Source organism: Canis lupus, chromosome 37, assembly GCF_003254725.2.
Source record: "Canis lupus dingo isolate Sandy chromosome 37, ASM325472v2, whole genome shotgun sequence".
NCBI classification, from domain to species: Eukaryota; Metazoa; Chordata; class Mammalia; order Carnivora; family Canidae; genus Canis; species Canis lupus.
In genome coordinates, this window is record NC_064279.1 from 10,636,212 (window position 1) to 10,656,347 (window position 20,136).

At 40.3% G+C, this 20,136-nt stretch overlaps 1 protein-coding gene across 15 annotated transcripts in view; it reads left to right on the top strand.

Moving 5' to 3' along the window:
* Nucleotides 1-15,760, top strand: part of CFLAR (CASP8 and FADD like apoptosis regulator) — a 39,253-nt gene extending 23,493 nt beyond the window's left edge. For all 15 annotated transcript variants that reach the window (XM_025441495.3, XM_025441496.3, XM_035710712.2 and 12 more), the window contains 5 exons: nucleotides 857-914; nucleotides 3,866-3,915; nucleotides 4,686-4,767; nucleotides 12,343-12,853; nucleotides 14,541-15,760. In XM_025441495.3, the coding sequence (XP_025297280.1) occupies nucleotides 857-914; nucleotides 3,866-3,915; nucleotides 4,686-4,767; nucleotides 12,343-12,853; nucleotides 14,541-14,679 (840 nt within the window). In that variant the 3' untranslated portion in view covers nucleotides 14,680-15,760. The remainder of the gene's footprint in view (nucleotides 1-856; nucleotides 915-3,865; nucleotides 3,916-4,685; nucleotides 4,768-12,342; nucleotides 12,854-14,540) is intronic.
* Nucleotides 15,761-20,136: the final 4,376 nt, after the last annotated feature.

Sequence of the window (20,136 nt, forward strand, 5' to 3'; positions counted from 1 at the left end):
TGGTATATGTCTTTCTCGGTCTGACTTATTTCACTTAGCATAATATTTTCTAGGTCCATCCATGTTGTCACAAATGGCACAATCTCACCCTTTTTGTGGCTGCATAATATTCTATTATATATATAACATTACATATATATATATAATATTTTCTTTATCTGTGTCTGTTCTTTATTGACAGATCCTTAGTCTGCTCCCATATCTTGGCTTTTGTAAATAATGCTACAATAAACATGGGGTACATATATATTTTTGAATTAGTGTTTTGTATTTTTTGGATAAAAATACCCAGCAGTGGAATTACTAGATTAAATAATATTTCTATTTTTAACTTTTTGAGGAAATTCTTCTGTACTGTTTTCCACAGTGGCTGAACAAATTTACATTCCCACCAACAGTGCATGAGGGTTCCTTTTTTCCCACATCCCTGCCAACACTTTAGAATTCTCGTTCTTAATCATACCATACATTGCCTCTGTGTTAAAGGATCAGGAGTAAAATGTCAATCTGATATTCTAACAGCTTGTTCTAACTTGGAATCATTATAGCAACTCTACAATACTATAACATCTGACTTTATTGCGCTGTTTTAAAACATTTTAATAAGCTAACTTAGGATATTGCATGTTCATTGTACTTTCACTTTTTAAAAAGAAGAATTGCCTTGTTTTTGGTTTAGAGATTATGGGATTTATGGAGTTAACCATTCTTGCTATTCTTCTTTAGATAATTTAACTGTGAATGTGATACTTTTTTTTCCTGTGCAAGAATTCTATTGAGATATTTAAAGAGGTGTGATATAACATGCCTCTGAAAAAACTAACAGGGGATGTGACCTTATTCTTTATATTTGAAGCTCCAGAATGGAAGAAGTAAAGAACAAAGACTCAATGTAAGACAACTTGACCTTCAACGTAAGCCCAATTTTTCTTTTTATTCATTCTTTATAAATACTTGATAATTCAAGTACCAATTGTTGCATTTTGGGAGTTTGCCATTTCCTTTATCTACATATTCTGATGAAGCTCTCAACATAAATAGCAGTTAAATTCTTAAAATGTAGTCAATGGCATTTCTAATTATTTAATGAATTAGCTTTTTTGAATGCAAATACCTCTTACTCTATCAGCTTCATCATCTTGATTGTATTTTAAAGAGTTGTGCTATTTATTCCTGAGATGGAACCATAACCAGGCTACATTAAACATTAATCTAGGGCTGCCCTGGTGGCGCAGTGGTTTAGCTCTGCCTGCAGCCCGGGGTGTGATCCTGGAGACCCGGATCGAGTCCCACGTCGGGCTCCCTGCATGGAGCCTGCTTTTCTCTCTGCCTGTGTCTCTGCCTCTCTTTCGCTCTCTCTGAATAAATAAATAAATACATCTTTGAAAAAAAAACTGAAAGAAAAAACATTAAACATTAATCTAGCCATGATAATGTTAATGTTAAACCAAATAACTGGCAGTAGGAAGAAGAAAAGTTACTAGGATCTTGTCTTATAGCACATTTAATAAATTTAGATTTTGTACAGATGACATCCCCCTACTCCTAAAAAGAAAGGAAAATACAATAAAAAAACTAATCATTTCAACCCATACGATCTCTCTCTTCTCTCTTAAAACATCAGCACTTGATCCCATCACATCATTTTTTTTAAAGTGTATTTCTTTTGCTAATCTTGAGTCCTCCTTGAAGTGAAGAATGAGACTTGGTCTTGCACTGCAGTGTAGCTGATTGAGCCTCAGAACTTCAGGAGGCAGTGACTGATAGGCAGGTAAGGAGGGCTTAGTCCTCCCTGAGGAGCTTAGAATTTGTCCTGCGTGCAGAGGCAATTGTGGAGCAGTGGCCCGATGGAAGCCTTCTTTGTGTGGCAGGCCTCTTGCCAAAATCTTATGAGTCAACCTACATGCTGTCTGCCTAAACCTAGAAACTGAGAAGCATTTCCCCCAGATTAGCCAGATGGTACTGCTCTTGACTGTCATTCCCTACCTAGTATTCCGCTCTCCAGCAAAAGCTACTGAGAAGTGAATTTATTCCTGAAGTGACAGCGTGTTTCTCAAAACACTGATGAGGTGGTGAGAATTAGCCTTCCAAAAGCTGTTTAAAAAGAAAATAAGGGACCTGGTAGATTTGGGTAGGAATGAAGAACAAATGTTGTTCTTTCCATAGTGTACCCTTATGGCAGGTTTCTCCTTAATTTTAATGATGGGTGAGGTGGGTGAGGCTCCCAACACCCATTGTGATCCTTCGGAGACCTAGGGACCTGCTTTTGCCTGGACCTGGTTTATTTGTGAATAAAGAAAAAAGCATTCATATATGGACTTCCAAAAAGATTTCAATTGGATGATGATGATGATCACTACAATTTATTAAGCTCTTACTAAGTGCCTTAACCCCACATAGGCATATTACATAGATTGTTTTGTGGTTTTTAAAATTCTGTTAATCCACGATTGCTTAAATACAAAATGAAAAAGAAAAATTTCCTTTTAATCCCAGGTATGAGATAACCGCTAACAACATTTGATTTGTATACCTCTAGACTCTTATAAGTGTGTATATGTATGTGTAAGCATATACACACAAATACATATTTTTAAGTGTATGAGATTAATATTATTCATGTTATTTCATAATCCATTGTCACTTAATATATCCTGCATATATTTTCATGTCAAATACATAAAGATCTTTCCTATCCTTTTTTTTTTTTTTTAACATGTATAGTACCCATTATGTGTACCATGATTTGTTTAGCCAGTTTCATGTTGGAGAATTTTTAAGTATTTTTCTGGGTTGAGGCCATTATAAACAATTATTCAGTAGGTATTTTTGCATACTTGCTCCATTATTTCCTTAGGATAATTTCTAGAAGCAGAATGTTAAGTGTATTGCCAGTTGTCCTTTAAAAATACTGTTTCTTTTTTTTTTTTAAGATTTTATTTTTTTGAGGTAATCTCTACACCCAACACGGGGCTTGAATTTACAACCCCAAGATAAAGGATCACATGCTCTACTGACTGAGCCAGCCAGATGCCCCTAAAAAGACTGTTTGAACTTACAATTTGAAAGTACTCATTTCCCCCAAACATTATAAATACTGCCATTTTCTTTGCTTGTCTTTAGATATTCTCATTTTTGTAAGAATCTTATAAAGGAGATGTCGGTATGTTCATCTTAGGGATTTAAAAGCAAAACAAAAGAAACACTCTGAGACTTTAGGAGGAACCTTGCCTAAGATCACAGAGCTCCTCAGTGAAGGTGCTAGGGTTTGAGTCAGCCATTTATGACTTCAAAACTGGTGGTTTCTCTACCTCTCTGAGCTAATAAAGTCATTTTTACCTAATATTATTGGCTTTAGGCTCATCTACATTTGTTATACTCACGGCTCTCTATCTTTGCCGTTGTCATTTTATTTTATGATCTCTCAATATCACTGGACTAAGAAAACATGGCCATCTGTTGCACAAGTGACAAGTAAATTTTCCCTGCTCTCCAGTCTCTAAGGCTGCCCCCCTACGCATTGCCCATGGTTTCACACATGGAAAAAAGCTACCGATGTTGTTGGGTGACAAGATTATTGGATTCTCCTTATCAGTTTAAAAATTCATAAGTCACCTGGTGCTTGCCTGGAAAAGGGCAAAGGAGAGCCTTTTTTCCCTTGTTATTTAAGCAGTTTTTCTATACCCCCTGCATAGCATGGGAACTTGTGTTTTCTTAACAGTTAGGTTCTTCAGGGTGAGGTTGGCACCTTGGGGCTGACTAGAGCTGGGGAAGAGAACAACTGAGATATAAAGAAACCCAGTCAGCATGGGAATGGGCTCAATTCTCCTTCAGCTTTGTAACTGATTTCTCTCTCATCCCCCAGGAGAATCAGTGAAGGCATCCGTCCAGGAGTCAGGACCATTTCTACCGAGGGTACAGAATAATTGATCTGATTTGGTATTGTGCTGTATGCGCGGTATCTGTAGAGAACGCTGGCTTCTCTTTAAAATAGCTGTCCATTAATAATTCTCTGTGACAAGAATAGGACGTTGAGAGTTCCATTCTCCTGAGAGAGCTCTCCTAGGGGGATAGAGCAAAAAGAAAAATGTTGAAGTGGATTGCATTTGTGAACTTTGGAATGCAGGAAATTCCAGAGTGGCACTTCTCTCCTCAGTGAGTGATTGCTGAATATATAAGTAAGCAGTGACGCTGAACCTTGACTTGCTCTGGCCTTTTAAAAAGGCTGAAACCAAAAAAATAAAATAAAATAAATAAATAAATAAAATAAAAAGGCTGAAACCCATTCTCCATAAGGAGGCAATAGAAGGCCTTCTTTTGTGCTGGTTTGGAAAAATATACTTTTATAAACTCAGGTTACTGTGGAAACATGTGACCCATCCTTTCTCTCAGCTTTAAATTGTCTTTATCCTGCAGAGCTAAGTCATGTGTAAAGAGACTGTGATTTTCATGAAAATTAAATAAAAACTGAAACAGCTTGTCTTAAGCACATTACCTAAATAGAGAAAAAAAATTGAAATTAATGGGAAATGTCAGCTGTGGTGACTTCAGGCTGTGTCTATTGAATGATTCACCTGGCAACGGGAAGCTTGAGGAAATCCAAAAGAAAAGATAGTGTGTGTGTGGGACCTTATGTAAACAGAGCAGTGGCGAGAGTTTTTAACAATCCCTGCTTTCCTTTCCAGCACATACCAGAGGAGAGATACAGAATGCAGAGCAAGCCCCTAGGAATCTGTCTGATAATTGATTGCATTGGCAATGACACAGGTGGGTATGGATGCTGCAGTTTAACTGGTGCCCCACGGTGAGGTCACAGCCCAGATAAGCTGTGCTCATCAGTGATCAAGCTGTTAGAACAGACCACTGTGGAAGTCGGTAGCTTCACATAGCAAGGGGTACTTCCTCACTCGTGTCACAGCTTAGTGTGGATTGGGCTAGAGTGATCATTCAATGACTCCACCATCTGAAGCCTTGGGGTTTTCCACAGGATCCTCTGCATCTGGCTGATGGATGAAGGAAGTACGTGGAGGATCTCTCAAGAGGTTTTAGGGACTAGTCCTGAAAGTGAGATGAATCATTTCCATCCACATTCCATTGGTCAAACTCACTTGTGTGACCCTACCTAACTGCAGTGGATAAGAAACTCAGACTGGCTTTGTGCCGGGAAAAAAAAATGGAAGGGGATTTGAGGAGCATATAGCATTGTCTCTGGTACAAAGGTGTAATTGGCAAAAAGTTGGGGAGTTTCGATTTTGCTTTCTCATGCTAGATACTGTGGCAGGGAGGAGTCCTCTGGGATCCAGAGTGGGATCTAAATGGAAGGCTCCCTGGCTTCAGTGTTATTAGATGTCCCATCATTTCATATAGATAGACTGTGGAAGCTTTTCTGGGGAAAAATTAAAAATACTATAATTGTGTGTTCACTTAGAGGCAGTGTGTCACTTAGTTCCGCCACGTTGTACTTGAGTTGTTGGCCTGAGTCAGTACTACTTGTGTGTTACTGTTGTTTGGATCTGAACTGATTCTCTTGCTCAATTGCTGTTGGATGTCCTGTTCAAACTGAATCAATCACTGGTGATGCGTCAGAGAGAATAAGAATCTCATTGTGAAAGAACATGTTTAATCATTTATCCCTTCCTCAGAAGGGCTGATAATCACATTCCCACGGTTATCTTGCTTTTTGGAATTCTTGGGATGAGTCAGATCTGTCTTTCAGGCTCACCTAAAATGTTGCCATGGTGAGTTTTATGGGAAGAGAGTCTAAGAGAAGGTCAAATTAGCAAATATTAGGTTGAATTTCCCAGATTTCAAATATGATCTCATTTTTCTCATGTCCTATTTTTGGTTAGATGTGAAACATGCTGTCTCTTCAGCTGTAGAAAAGTGTCCGTTCTTTCTTAGCCACTAGTACCCATATAAGAATGAAAAAATATTTCCTCAGTGAGTAATTTCCTCCTTTAAAAAAGACTGAGTAATTGTCTTCTACTTTCTATTATAATCAGTTTTGTTTCATTTATTGGTAGAAAGTTTCCAGCTGTAGGATATATATCTATTGTATGAAGAGAATCATAAAGCCATGATCTGCTGTGAATTTGTGACTAAAACCCAGTGTGTGTGTTTGTTTCTCTTGCTGAGTTGTGGGCCTCTTGTGTGCAGGGATTGAATATGTATTTGTGTTTTCCTGTATTATAGGAGCATGGTCAGAGTTGGGCCCTTCGAATGACTGTGTGGGTTTGAATCATGGCTCTGCCATATCATAGCTTGTGACCCTGGTTATTTTTCCTAGCCTCTGTAAGCCTCAATTTCTCTCTTTCTCTCTCTCTCTCTTTTTTAAAGATTTGAGTGAGAGAGAGAGAGCGCGTGAGAGCGAGAGCGTATGCACTTAAGTGAGTGAGTGCACGAGTGGGGGAAGGGGCAGAGGAAGTGAATCTTCAAGTAGACTCCCTGCTGAGCATGGAGCCTGATCTGTGGGCTCCATCCCATGAGATCATGACCCATGAAATCATGACCCATGAAATTATGACCTGTGAGAGCATGACCCATGAGGTCATGACTTGAGCCAAAACCAAGAGCTGAACACGTAACCAACTGGGCCACCCAGGAGCCCCTCAGTGTCAATTCTATAAAATGGTTAGATAACAGGACCTACCTCTTCGTGAGGTTGGGAGAAGGGAGTGAGTTCATACTTATAAAGGTCCTTAGTAAAAGTATACTTAGAGCCCATACATTACTATTTCTACAGCAAAATGAATGGAAGTTCACATTAAGTGTAATAAAGACTATCAATAGGTTCTCCTTGGTTCAGGAAAGATTTGCCACAAAATGAATCAGGGAAAAGACCTTAAGGTTTTCAGAGCCTTGGGGGTTTTTGAATTGTGGATAAGGAGTTATGGATATGTGGAAGAGTACTTTGTGGCTGCCTGAGGTACCCTAGAAGCCTCTTTGACATGCAGTAGACAGGCTTATTATGAATATTGTTTTCTCCTAAGAAAAGCTAGTACAGAAGGAATTACTAGTAAACATTTGTACTTTAAAAAGAAGACATTTAATAAGTAGTTTATGATGTTGAATGAATGTAGATTGTCCATTAAAACCTCCTGACTAAAAACAAACAAACAAACAAACCAAAAAACAAAATCCCTTGACTGGTCTATGGAAACAGATGACAAGTCAGACTCATACGAGACTGTCTCTACTACTGATTTCCTCACTCACTCATTCTTCTGTCCTTGTTTATCATCTTCCCCCATCTCTTCCCCCCCCCCCCTTCTATTTTGTCAGGCCCAGTTTAAATTAGGCCTTTACCACAAAGTCATCACAGGTTTCTCAGACTGCACTGATGGCTCCTCCTCTCCGCTTACTTTACCTAAAATCCCACTGTACCATGTGACATGTCAGTCATTCTTTTGTGCATATTTAGAGGTTTCTCCTACTAGATTATAGGTTTCTTGAAGGGCAGGTACTTCATCTGTGTTTCCCAACTTGCAATACAGGGTTTCTGCAACGTAGGAAGAGGAACTGCTTAAGACATTAATTTTGGGGTCAGTTGGATTTGAAAAATGATGAATCATTTGTTCCTCCTTTGGAGGTTTGCATATGGGCCTTAACAACTAAGCAGTCCTCCTGTAAAGAAACTTAGTTAAGTCTTAATCAACTTTGCACTTCACATTTATGTTTGACCTCGGAACTCCCCTTCTCACTAAGAATATCCTGCCCAATGTGGGTTCCATTTGTGTGCTTCGTTGTAATTAGAATGGGGCTCATTCAAGGTACTAAGTGGTGGTAAATAGACTGATGAAACACTTCCTCTGTCTTAGTTATTCTATACATTAATTTAATGGACTTCCTTTTGTAGATTGTGGTGAAATTAATGCAAACTCTTTTTGTTTTAAGATTTCATTTTTAAGGAATCTCTATACCCCAGGTGGGCCTTGAACTCACAATGCAGAGATCAAGAGTCACATCCTCTACCGACTGAGCCAGCCAGACACCTGCAATGTGAACTCATTGTAGATGAAAACAAATTCTAAATGAATGGGGGGCATAATTTTTTACTATATTTAGTTTTTTTTGGATTTCATCTCAATAGCCCCCAAACCTGTGGGTGGTGCTGACCCTAGCCCTTGTACTAACTGTAAGGCCGCAAGAAAGCTCATCATTTCGGGAAGTTGAGGTTTCCAGAGGCAAGGCTGGGTCAAGAGTGGGGTTTCCAGGGTGCAGGGAAGGAGAAGTGTGACTTCTGCAGTTGTTGAAGTTTTATTTTCCAAACTCAGCCTCCCAGTTATTCTTCCCCTATTTGAGGGAAATGACAGGGCAGTTATTGTGATAAATCAGACCTAGAATCTGATGGCTCTCAGACCATATTAATGTAGGCTGAGAGACTTTCCTCTGGACATCCCTTCTAAGGAGAAGCTTCCATGAGAGAGATGCTCTGCAAGCTTCATGATGTGGTAAAATGGCTGCCTTTATTTTTTATTTTATTTTTATTTTATTTTTTTCCTTTTTTTCCCTTTATTTTCTTTAAAATTAATATCTTACATTTGAGTAGGCACTCATAGTTTGCAAAGTGTCTTTACGGAAATCTCACTGGATCCTCACAGCCACCTTTTGAAGAACATGGTATAGGCATTAGTATTAATCACATTAATTACAGGTGAATAAACTAAGATGGTTAATTTGTTCAAACTCATACCGTCATTACTCCCTCGAGCCTGTAAATCATACTGGGCTATGTATCCATGTTCTTGATGGCCCAAGAAAGAAAGTTGCAAATGCTAGCTAGCATCAGCCCTCCCCATCTGATAGAGGAAAGATGTGACATGATGGGAAATATCAAGTATGATGATTTCAGGCTGTGTCTACTGAGGTGACTGTGTTGCCAGAGGGATATTTAACAGGTGCTCCATCTTGGTCTGAGGGCCATCCAGATCTGCTGTTCTTAATGGCTTTTGGGGACCTCCCCTTTATCCTTCTTTCTCTTGTTCTTTAGGGAAGCACTTCCTGCCCTGGACGTGAGATTCCCATCCTCTTCCTAGCCTCTCTGTTGGCGTAAATTAGCTTTTCTAGGACCAGGCAAGGTTCAGACCCAGCAAATAGGTAGAGGAACCAGGACTTAAAACTCAGATCTTGTGATTCCAAGACTGGTTCCTCTTTGCTGGTCCCATGCAAGCTGCCTTCTTGCTGCTGTGTGACTGCCACACTCTAGCCAGAACCCGCAGGAACCCAGAAGAAGGCAAGAGATGGAAGGCACAGGACAGCCCTTGCGGTCCCTGACCTCTACACATCAGCGTGGACAGACTGTGGCTTTATTTCAAGGACTTTGATAAGGCAGGAAATCTTTCGGTGAAGAGAGGATTTTGAAGTGAGTCAAAGTAAACAAGCTTTGAGTCTTGTGTTTTCCTGTTTGCTTCTGCCCCCTGGAGGAAAGAATGCCCCATGACATGTGAGTCCCCGAAGCCTGAGGCATAAAACAGTAGTGATGGTACTGGGGTCCTTGCCTACACCTGCTGAGGTGAAGGCCAGGGGGCAGTGTCCGTGGGCTTTTTCTACTGCACTGAGATCCTGTGGGGACAAGCAAGCTATGAATAGGTTATCCAGCAACATGTATCATGTCCTTCATTTCCCTCATGATATTTACTTATCATAGGGTTTTAAGGAGATTGACACCTTCTTTATATCTCTCCATTATTATGTGATATATAATTATTTTTCCCCCTTACCTTTGGGCCAGATGAAAAGTATGTAGCCTAACTACATCCTTAAGTAATAATTATTATCATTCCCTTTTCCTGATTTACCTGGTAAATTATTCATCTAATAATGTGTGCAAATTAATATTTATTTATTTATATATCTCACAGTTTCTGTGGAGCAGGAGTTTAGGAGTAGCTTAGCTGGGCTGTTCTGGCCCAGAGTCTCTTGGCAGATTGTGGTCAGATTTCAGCAGAGGTCATCCAAAGGCTTGGTTGAGATTGAAGGATCCTCTCAGGTGGCTCACTTATGTGTCTGTGGAGCTGGTGCAAGGCCGGCCTTAATTCTTCCTGTGGGCTTCTCCATAGGACTGCTTGAGTGTTCTCATGACACGGTAGCTGGCTTCCCCCAGAGTGAGCTGTTCAAAAGAGAGAAAGAACCAGGTCCTTTTTATGATCTAGCTGTGGAAGTCACATAGTATCCCTTTTGCCATATTCATTAGAAATGAGTTACCAAGCATGATCTGCATTCAAGGGTAGGGGAACTACACTCTTTTTAAGGAAGGGGTGTCAAAAACTTCATGGACGTATTTAAAACTGCTATATCTGGTAGATGTGGGGCCATAATTAATCACAGCTCTCCTGAATGGGAAGTTCTACTAGACTCGATGTGGACATATCCAGGTACTGCCCGTAGGCTGGGCAAATTAAACTCAGAGCGCTCAAGTGAGCTCTTATTTGTCCAGTAGCTGTTTATTCCAGCTTTTGTTTACCTAAGGCTGGGTTTCTTTTTCTCTTTTTTCCTCTTCTTATTTCCTGCTGAGAAGCCAAAAGAGAAATTGCGATAGCTAACTTTCACTTTTATAGTTTATTAGTGGTCAGTGAAGTTTGCAGGGCAAGAAGGTCGAAACTCTTGGTTGATGCTAGGAGTCTTTTAATTATTTGTGACTATTCAGACTTCAGACCCGTTTAATGTAGAGAGTTGACAATTTGTGGCAAACAAATTGTAGTAATTTCAAGGAAGTTATTTACCTCTCCTTTCTGTGACGCCTACACTGGTATGAGACAGGGCCCTTTTTTGTTCCTTGGTAGAAGTTATATCTGTTCTTTTTTTTTTTTTTTTTTTTTAAGTTATATCTGTTCTAATTAGTGTTGTGTTGTTTGGTTTGGGGTGAACGCAGTGGTAAACTTCTGGAAGACCACATCCCTGGGGGACAAAGAGAGGTGGGTATATAGTCATGAGACATGAAGAGAAATCCAGAAAAGTTGGCTGGCTGAGAGTTCGAGTAATAATCTGAATTCGGAGATGCCTGTCTAGCTTAGGGCAGAACAGTTTTTTTTTGTTCCACAAATGAATTAAGAAGTGGAGGCATCCCTCAGACAAGGAACAGAAACTTAAAGGGTGGCTCAAAGGGATGTGGAATTTTTAAGGAGGAAGAGAAAGATGTCTGCCTCTGCTATTAGAAAGATGTGACAAAGCAGAAAACTATTTCTCTGATGAAGGCAAACTGAGCAGATGGGCAAGAAATGGACTGGGTAGGATTTCTATGGTTCCAAGGCTCTAGAAACTTCTAAGAGATGGATACAAGATTTTCTTTAAAAAAGGAATAGAGTCCCAGGAGCTTTATGTGTATTATCTCACTTAATCCTCACAGCATGCTCATAGGCTGAGTATCATCACCTCTATCACTTCCACCATCACGCCTCGGTGGCTCAGCAGTTGAGCATCTACCTTTGGCTCAGAGTGTGATCTTGGTACAGGGATCGAGTCCTGCATCAGGCTCCCTGCAAGGAGCCTACTTTTCCCTCTATCTCTCTGCTTCTCTCTCTGTGTGTCTCTTATGAATGAATGAATAAATAAATAAATAAATTCTTAAAAAAAAAAAAAGCTAGGGAGCCCTACTTCTTTGAGGTCATGCAGCCACAGGTATGTTTAAGGTCAGTGTTAGAAGGCAGGCTTGTGCACCCTAAAGTCTGCCTTTTCCACGCCCTAACACTGCTTTTCCAGGCAAAGCCAATCCAGAATTTCTGGAAACTAAGAGAAGAATTCTTGGGGGCATTACAGGGAATCTTGGTCAGAGGTTACACTGGGAAGTGGGTCATGAGAGCAACTGGGGAGTCTGGAAATAGTCACGCCTTGGATGGAGGTGCCCGCAGCTGTAGCAGCCCACAGCTGTGGGGATGAGGGGACTCGTGACCTGGGCCACCCTTCCTGCAGCCATTTGGATCTAGGTGCGGGTCTGCACTTTGCAAATGCATCCATTCCTCCTTACTTGTGTGTGAGTTTAAGAAAGAGCCTTTTGGAAAGTCCCCAGCTTTGTTTTGGTTGAAGAGAAAAAGTTTTGTTCCCCTGTTGGTTGCATTGGCCTAGAAGTAGGCTCCATCCATGCCTGTGGCCACGTGTGCTGGTGGCCTTGGGCAGGGAAGGTGGTATAATGGGGCGGATGGTAACTGAGATCCTGGGACATAAATGTGTTTCAGGTTGATTCCTTCCTGCCCCCTGCTCCGGTTCTTTGAAACCTCAAAATATGGCACAAAAGCAGAAACGGATAAGGAGCAGAGATCAGCCCGTGCTTAGGATTGCTATCCACTGCCTCTTAAGTGTTTCTCATCCTAGTGTTGTTTTCCCTGTGTGTTTGTTTATTTTATCCAGATTTTCTTCGGGACACCTTCACCTCCCTGGGCTACGAAGTCCAGTATTTCTTATATCTGAACGTGGACAGTATAATCCAGATTCTTCGCCAAGTTGCCCGCATGCCCCAACACCAAGACTACGACAGCTTTGTGTGTGTCCTGGTGAGCCGAGGTGGCTCCCAGAGTGTGTTTGGTGTGGATCATACAAACTCAGGGTTCCCTTTGGATCAGGTCAGGAGGATGTTCATGGGAGACGCATGCCCTTTTCTCTTAGGGAAGCCAAAGCTCTTCTTTATTCAGAACTATGTGGTGTCAGAAGGCCAGATGGACAGCAGCAGCTTCCTGGAGGTGGATGGACCAGAGGTAAACAATGTGGAATCCAAAGCCAAGCAGCCCGGGCCCTGCACCATTCACCGGGAAGCTGACTTCCTCTGGAGCCTGTGCAAGGCAGACGTGTCCCTTCTGGAACAGTCCTCTGGTTCTCCATCATTGTACCTGAAATGCCTTTCCCAGAAACTGGGGCAAGACAGGTGAGCCGCCTCGGTGGTGGCCCATCCTTGGACCACTCATCAATTCTCTTGCTACCAAGATGGAGTTTACCACTGTGATTACCACGTGGGGTGCTCTTCTCTTCAGGCAGAAAAGGATTTTTCATTCCCTGTTGGGATTGCCACAGGAGATACATGTTTTGGGAATGCTTTGTGCTTCGGGAGGTCACTTGCTAGTCAGCTTGTAGTTTGGATATTGGTCTTCAAAATAAAGAAATTTTTAATTGCCTTTTTTTTTAAATGACAAAAGCAGTACATATGCCTTATTGAAAAAACCCTATGAAATATACGTGCTGAACCCAGAACATAACAAACAGTTATAATCCTAGTTATTAGAACCAATCTCTGTTAGCCTTCCAGATCTTTTTTGGTGTTTTGCCTTCCAGATCTTTTTTTGGATACCTGCACAATCATATCTAAATGTTTTTTTTAAAAGATTTATTTGTTTGTTCATGAGAGACACACACACACATAGGCAGAGACACAGGCAGAGGGAGAAGCAGGATCCTCGCAGGGAGCCCGATGCAGGACTTGATCCTGGATCCCGGGATCACGCCCTCAGCTGAAGGCAGACGCTCAACCTCTGAGCCACCCAGGCGTCTCATATCTAAATGTTTTTTAAACCAAAATGGAATCATCATCCACTATTACTTTATAACCTGCTTTTAGTTGGTGTAACAGTATATCCCATATATTTTACATGTCAGTAGTCACATTTCTACAGCATCATCTTAATGTCTGTGGAGCAGTCCAGAATATGGCTATGGCATAATTTACTTGACCAATTTTCAGTCTTTGGAAGGCATTTTGCTTTCATACAAGGAAAGCATTCAATATCTCTGTAGCTCAGTATTTGTGCTCATCCGTACTGTTTTCTTGAGCAAAATTCCCAGAAGAAGTGCTGTGTCAAACAGCATACATTTGGAAAGGCTTGGATGTGTCTTATCAGATTGCCCTCTAGGACAGTTACACCCACTTTGCACGAGAGTGCCCATGTCCCCAAATTCTGCTCGACACTGCACGCTCTTTTATTGCCCTGTTTTGACAGTTTGATAGGTGGAAAATGGTACCTGACTCCCCACATCTGCAAGTCTGTGTTATACAGACATTTCTGATGTTTATTGGCAAGAATACTTTTCTAAGGGAAAGCTTGGTTATCTGGTTTTTATTTAAGATTATTTCCACATAAGATTAGCAGTCCTTTTTTCAGTTGTTCACTCGTTACAGTTTAGAATGATGTTTCTGAGCCATGTGTGAAATGCATTCTGTTGTAGTTCTGGGGACCCCAGATATATGTCTCATGACCTATGACCACCCAACCCCTTCAGTAGTGGTTCAGCAGCAAGGAATGGGCTATAGTAGAAATGACTCAGCCTTCCATGGGCCAGCAGTGTTCTTGGCATCCATCCTACATTTGCATTATGATCCAGGTAAGTTATCATCTGGCTGGAGTGTCCCCAGGATAAGATGCTGTTGCCCCTTGGGTGAAGGGACTGTGGTCATTGGGCAAGCTGATTTGGATCACTCACTCAGTAGCTTGTAGAGAGAATTTAAAAAGAAACAATTGTAAAGCACTTTCACATCTGTTGGCTCATTTCACCCTAATGACAATCTGTCTCCTCTTTGATATCTGCATGGCATTAATTTTTGCTTTTCTCATTCCCTCCAGAAGACGCCCACTCTTGGAACTCCACACTGAACTCAACAGCAGCGTGTATGATTGGAATAGCAGAGTGTCTGCTAAGGAGAGGTACTACGTCTGGCTGCAGCATACTCTGAGAAAGAAACTTATCCTCTCCTGTAAATGAATGGCCAAAAGCCTCTCTTAGCTTAGCTCTGTAGTCTTCATTACTAAACTTTCCTAACCAAACTACCAGAAGTAATTTTCAAGATATGTGGGTAAGATGGGTCCTGTTATCCTGTTATGTATTGAAAAGACCCTCTGTTAGGAATGTTGTCAGGAAAGTTTGTTTTTTAAAAAAGATTTTATTTATTCATGAGAGACACAGAGAGAGAGAGAGAGAGAGAGAGAGAGGCAGAGACACAGGCAGAGGGAGAAGCAGGCTACCCATGGGCAGCCTGATGTGGGACTCGGTCCTGGGACCCTGGGATCATGCCCTGTGCCAAAGGCAGATGCTCAATCACTGAGCCACCCAGGTGTCCCAAGAAGGTATGACTCCTTGTCAAGTCCAAGATTAAGGCGCTAGCAGATCTGGTGTCTGATGAGGACCAGGTTCTGGGTCTACTGATGGCCATCTTCTCATTGTGCCCTCACATAGCAAAGAGCAGAGGGGGGAAGCAAGCTGTCTTGTAATAGCTCCACCTTCATGAGCTAATTACTCCCAAATTCTCTGTCTCCTAATATCATCACATTGAGGATTAGGGTGTCAAGCTATGAATTTGCCCAGGGTCACAAACATTGAGTCTGTAACTGGCCTTGTAATTTGAAATATCTAGGACTCAAGTGATATTTTATAGCAATCACATGTACTTTTCTTTCTTGGATTTGAAGACCTAAAACCAGATCATTATTTAAAATAGCATTTAAAGTTTTTAAAAATTTATTTATTTTTATATTTTTTGACTTAAAAAAAGAGGTTATTTATTTATTCACGAGAGACACATAGAGAGAGGCAAGAGATGTAGGCAGAGGGAGAAGGAGGCTCCCCATGGGGACCGCAATGCAGGACTTGATCATAGGAACTCTGGCATCATGACCTGAGCCAAAGGTGGATGCTCAACCACAGAGCCACCCAGGTGCCTCTTGACTTGGTTTTAAATGATGTGTATCTCTATGCATAAATCCAATAAAATATTAAAAATGTTAACAGTCGTCCCAGACTGATACTTAGTCAAGTGTTCAGTAATAAATGTATGGTTGTGACGATATCACTGGCTGGTATTTTATGTAACCATTAAAATTATGTTTATAAATAATAAGAGCTTACATTGGGTTGTTAGCTCATTACATAAATTACATGAAGGATTTCATTCAATCCCCTCTCAGAACAGCTCTATGAGGTAGGTATTATTGTTCTCACTATTTTTCTTCCATTTTATAGATAGAGGAAAATGGGCCAAGTAATGTTAAGTAGCTTCCCTATCATCACCCCATACTAGGATATAAACTCAGGCCATAAAGAGAGACACTTTGGGGCCCAAGTGCTTAACCAATTCACAATATGGCCTTAACAGAACATCGTAGTGAGGAAAAATGCTCATATATTCATGTTACCTGAAAAAGAGTACAAAATAGTATGTTTATTACAATTTCGCTTAAAATAAAACAAAAAATACCTCTCAGGAAAACAAAAGGTCATTTTCCAAAGTGGCATATAGATGGCAGGACTATGACTGATATTTTCTCTTTCTGTTCTCCAAATTCTCACCTATATCTGTCTATATATTTCAGAATATTGGCTCCTGCCCTAAAGCTCTGGTAACTCCTTTCAACTTTTAAGTAGTTGGTTCTTCATCACTAACAAAACTACCCTCCTCTTCTTACTTTTGTCCTCACTTCTCTGTCCCATATTTACCCCCTTTTCAGACACAGGACCCCCGGACTCACTGCTGTTTTTCTGAGCCACTGGTCCAGATGACTGACTAGTCAACCCCCAGTTGACCCTCACTTCTTCCCCTGTTCTATCCCATTCCCTGTTCTATCCCATTCCCCAATTCTTTCAATCCTCTTCCATGAACAGGTCATAGTAGGGGTCACCGGACACCTTCTTCTATCTGCAGGGTTTGATATGAGAATCTCTTCTTGCCCTCTGAGATTTTAGGAGCAAGTTTTCAGGATTAAGGATGTTGTTTATGCTACCAAGACTAACTAAAATAACGCTGTATGTTAACTATATTGGAATTAAAATGTTAAAAAGGGAGTTGTTAAAAAAAAAGGCAGTTGTTTTTGCCCTTCACCTTTTCATCCCTTCCTCTATCTTGCTGACTAGAACACGAATGTGATGGCTGGAGCCTTAAATTCCATCTTGAACTGTGGGATAATGGCCACATTGTAGGGCCAGCTAAGTGGTGAGCAGGAAGTAGCCTTCTTGGATGAAGGCAGAGTCTAAGGCTGGTACAGCCTTAGACTCTACCTACCTCCAGATTTTTATGTGAGAGAAAAAAGATTTATACTTCTTTCAACCTACACAGTCCAACTGATGCATTATTAGATTAAAATGTTTAGAATGTTTATGCATGTTATAAGTTTAAAAATTTATCTAGATGATTTTAATTTTCTATTATTGTTTAAAAATATGTATGCACTTAAAATCTGAGCTACCTACATATTTTTTGTTTTTTTTTAACCTACATATTTAACATGCATCTTGGTTACTTCCGAGTTTTGACATTGTGAATAAGGGTGCGATAAACATTTGTATGCTGATTTCTTTGTGGATATAAGTTCAGCTCACTAGGCAAATACCTAGGAGAACAATTGTTGAATTGATGGTAAGCTTATGTTTAACTCTGGAAGAAACACAGACTGTATTCCCAAGAGGCTATACCATTTTGCAGAGTTCCTGTTGCTTCACATCCTTGCCAGTATTTGGTGGTCAATGTTTTGGATTTTAGCCATTTTAATAAATGGGTAGTGATAACACATTTGAATTTGCAGTTACCTAATGGCATCATGGTGAGCATTTGCTTAAATCTGTGTATCTTCCTTGTTGACACCCATTTTTAAAGTAACTTATTTCTTACTGGTGAAGGTTTTTATTTTTATTATTATTATTTTTTTAAAGATTTAGTTGAGAGAGAGAGAAAGAGTGAGCAGGGGGCGGGGCATAGGGAAATGGAGAAGATCTTTAAGCAGACTCCCTACTGAGGGAGGAGAGTCTTGTTTGATCTCATGACCCTGAAATCATGACCTGAACCAAAACCAAGAGTCAGACACTTAACCAACTGAGCTACTCAGACATCCCTCTTACTGGTGAGTTTTAAAGAGTTCTTTGTATATTACAGATGTAAGTCTTTTATCAGATATTTTACAAATATTTTCTTCCAAATGTGGTAGAAGTTTGTAATTTTAATGAAATTCAACTTACAGATGTTTTTTTTTCCCCTGGATTGTGCTTTTAGTGTGTATCTAAGAAATCATCAGCAAACTGAGGATCACCTACACTTTCTCCTATGTTATTTTCCTTAAATATTTTATTTATTTATTTGTGAGAGAGAGAGAGCCCATCAGGGGCAGAGGCAGAGGGGCAAGCACACTCCCTACTGAGCATGGAGCCCAACATGGGGCCAGATCCCAGGACCCTGAGATTATGACCTGAGCCAAAGGCAGATACATAACCAACTGAACCACCCAGGCGCCCCTCTTGCATGTTATTATACAGAAGTTGTAGAGTTTTGCATTTAAGTCTGTCATCATTTTGAGTTACTTTTTCTGAAAGATGTAGGGTCTATGTATTAGTATACACTCAATATTAGTACCATATTGGGAGTTTTAGATAAATGTAATTGTATTATTTGTTTCCTTGTATACAAAGCACATATTGTAACTTAAAAATAAAATAAAAATTACATATTATAAAAAGGTCCAGTTTGTTTAATATATAAACACACTTAATGATTTATTTTAAACATAAATGGCATAATATTTAACATTGTTCTATCTTTTCCTTCAAGTAGTCATGTCTATATCTATGTTTTGCGCTATATTTAAGTCATTCACAATTTTTCACTGCTTCAATGATGATAAACATCTTTTCTTCCTTATTTGGTAAGGACTTCCTGCGTCAAACCTAGGATTCCCATCCTCTTCTTACTGCCTTTTCTGGCATAGCTCAGTCTTCTGTCAGGACTAAGCATTATTTCAACTGTCTTGCATCTTTAAACTCTCCCTCTGTCTTTGATCCTTCAGTCTAAAACCAAGCTCTGACGCCCCCATCAAATTAAGTCCCTCTCTTTCTTTCTTTTTTTTTTTAAAGATTTTATTTATTTATTCTTAGAGAGACAGAGACAGAGACACAGGCAGACAGAGAAGCAGGCTCCATGCAGGGAGTCTGACGCAGAACTTGATCCCAGGACTCCAGGATCCCACCCTGGGCTGAAGGTGGCGCTAAACCACTGAGCCACCGGGGCTGCCCGCTTTCAAGTCTTATGATGGTTTAGACTACTCTGTACTCTCTCTTATTCCACCCACTTGCTCCATACTTCCTTGCTATCTGGATTCTACCTTAATCATTCAGCCAAATCTGTAAAATCGAAGGGTGACCAAACTAGTAGTCTTTAGGTTCTTTGGGGGTCACTGTCTCCTCCCTACTTCTCCCTCCCTACTGTATTCCCCCCTAGAAGTTCTGTCAAGGACTTCTTTGACCAAGTCTTCTTAGAATCTTTCGCCTCCATATCTGTGACTGTGTATATTCACAAGGAACACTCCTTTGTTTTCTCTCTTTATATGTTCTTGTTCAACAATCTTGTAGCTTCAATTACTACTCCTATGCTGCTAACAAGTTGGATATTTCTAGTCCAGACTCTTCAAGTTCAAAGCTCACCCTGCAACCTCCTGGCTAATGCTTCCACTTCATTTCCTTTTGGCATCTCCAACTCAATGTAATAATATAATATAATATAATATAATATAATATAATATAATATAACATAACATAACATAATATAATATAATATATATAATATAATATAAAAACCTCCATTACAAATCTGCTTTTCTGCCTGTGTCTCCCAATTTCAGTTAACGGCACCTCATTTTCACTGTGATCTACTCTTTCCTCTATTTCTTTATTCAGCCAGTTTCCAAATTGGTTGGTCCTGTATCTATAATGTCTTCTCCATCTATCTCTATCATTACAATTTCTCTTGCTTTCATTATCTCTCCATTGAACTATGATAACGGCTTTCTCTCTGATCTTGCCACTAGCCTCTTAATTCTTTTTTTAAATTTTATTTATTTATTCATTCATGAGAGACACACACAGAGAAAGGCAGAGACACAGGCAGAGGGAGAAACAGGCTCCATGCAGGGAGCCGACATGGGACTCGATCCCAGGTCTCCAGGATCATGCCCTAGGCGGAAGGTGGCACCAAACCGCTGAGCCACCGGGGCTGCCCTAGCCTCTTAATTCTATGATTACTTCATACGTGGCAAACTGAAGACTCTCCCTAGCTACAACTTTGTCACCTCCCTCCTTTGAAACTTTCAAGATTCTCCAGTGCATACACAATAAGAGTGTGGCTGGGGAGTGGGGTGAGAGATAGAGTGTGGAGTAGGGGCTGCTGGTGTAAGTTCTGGAGTCCAA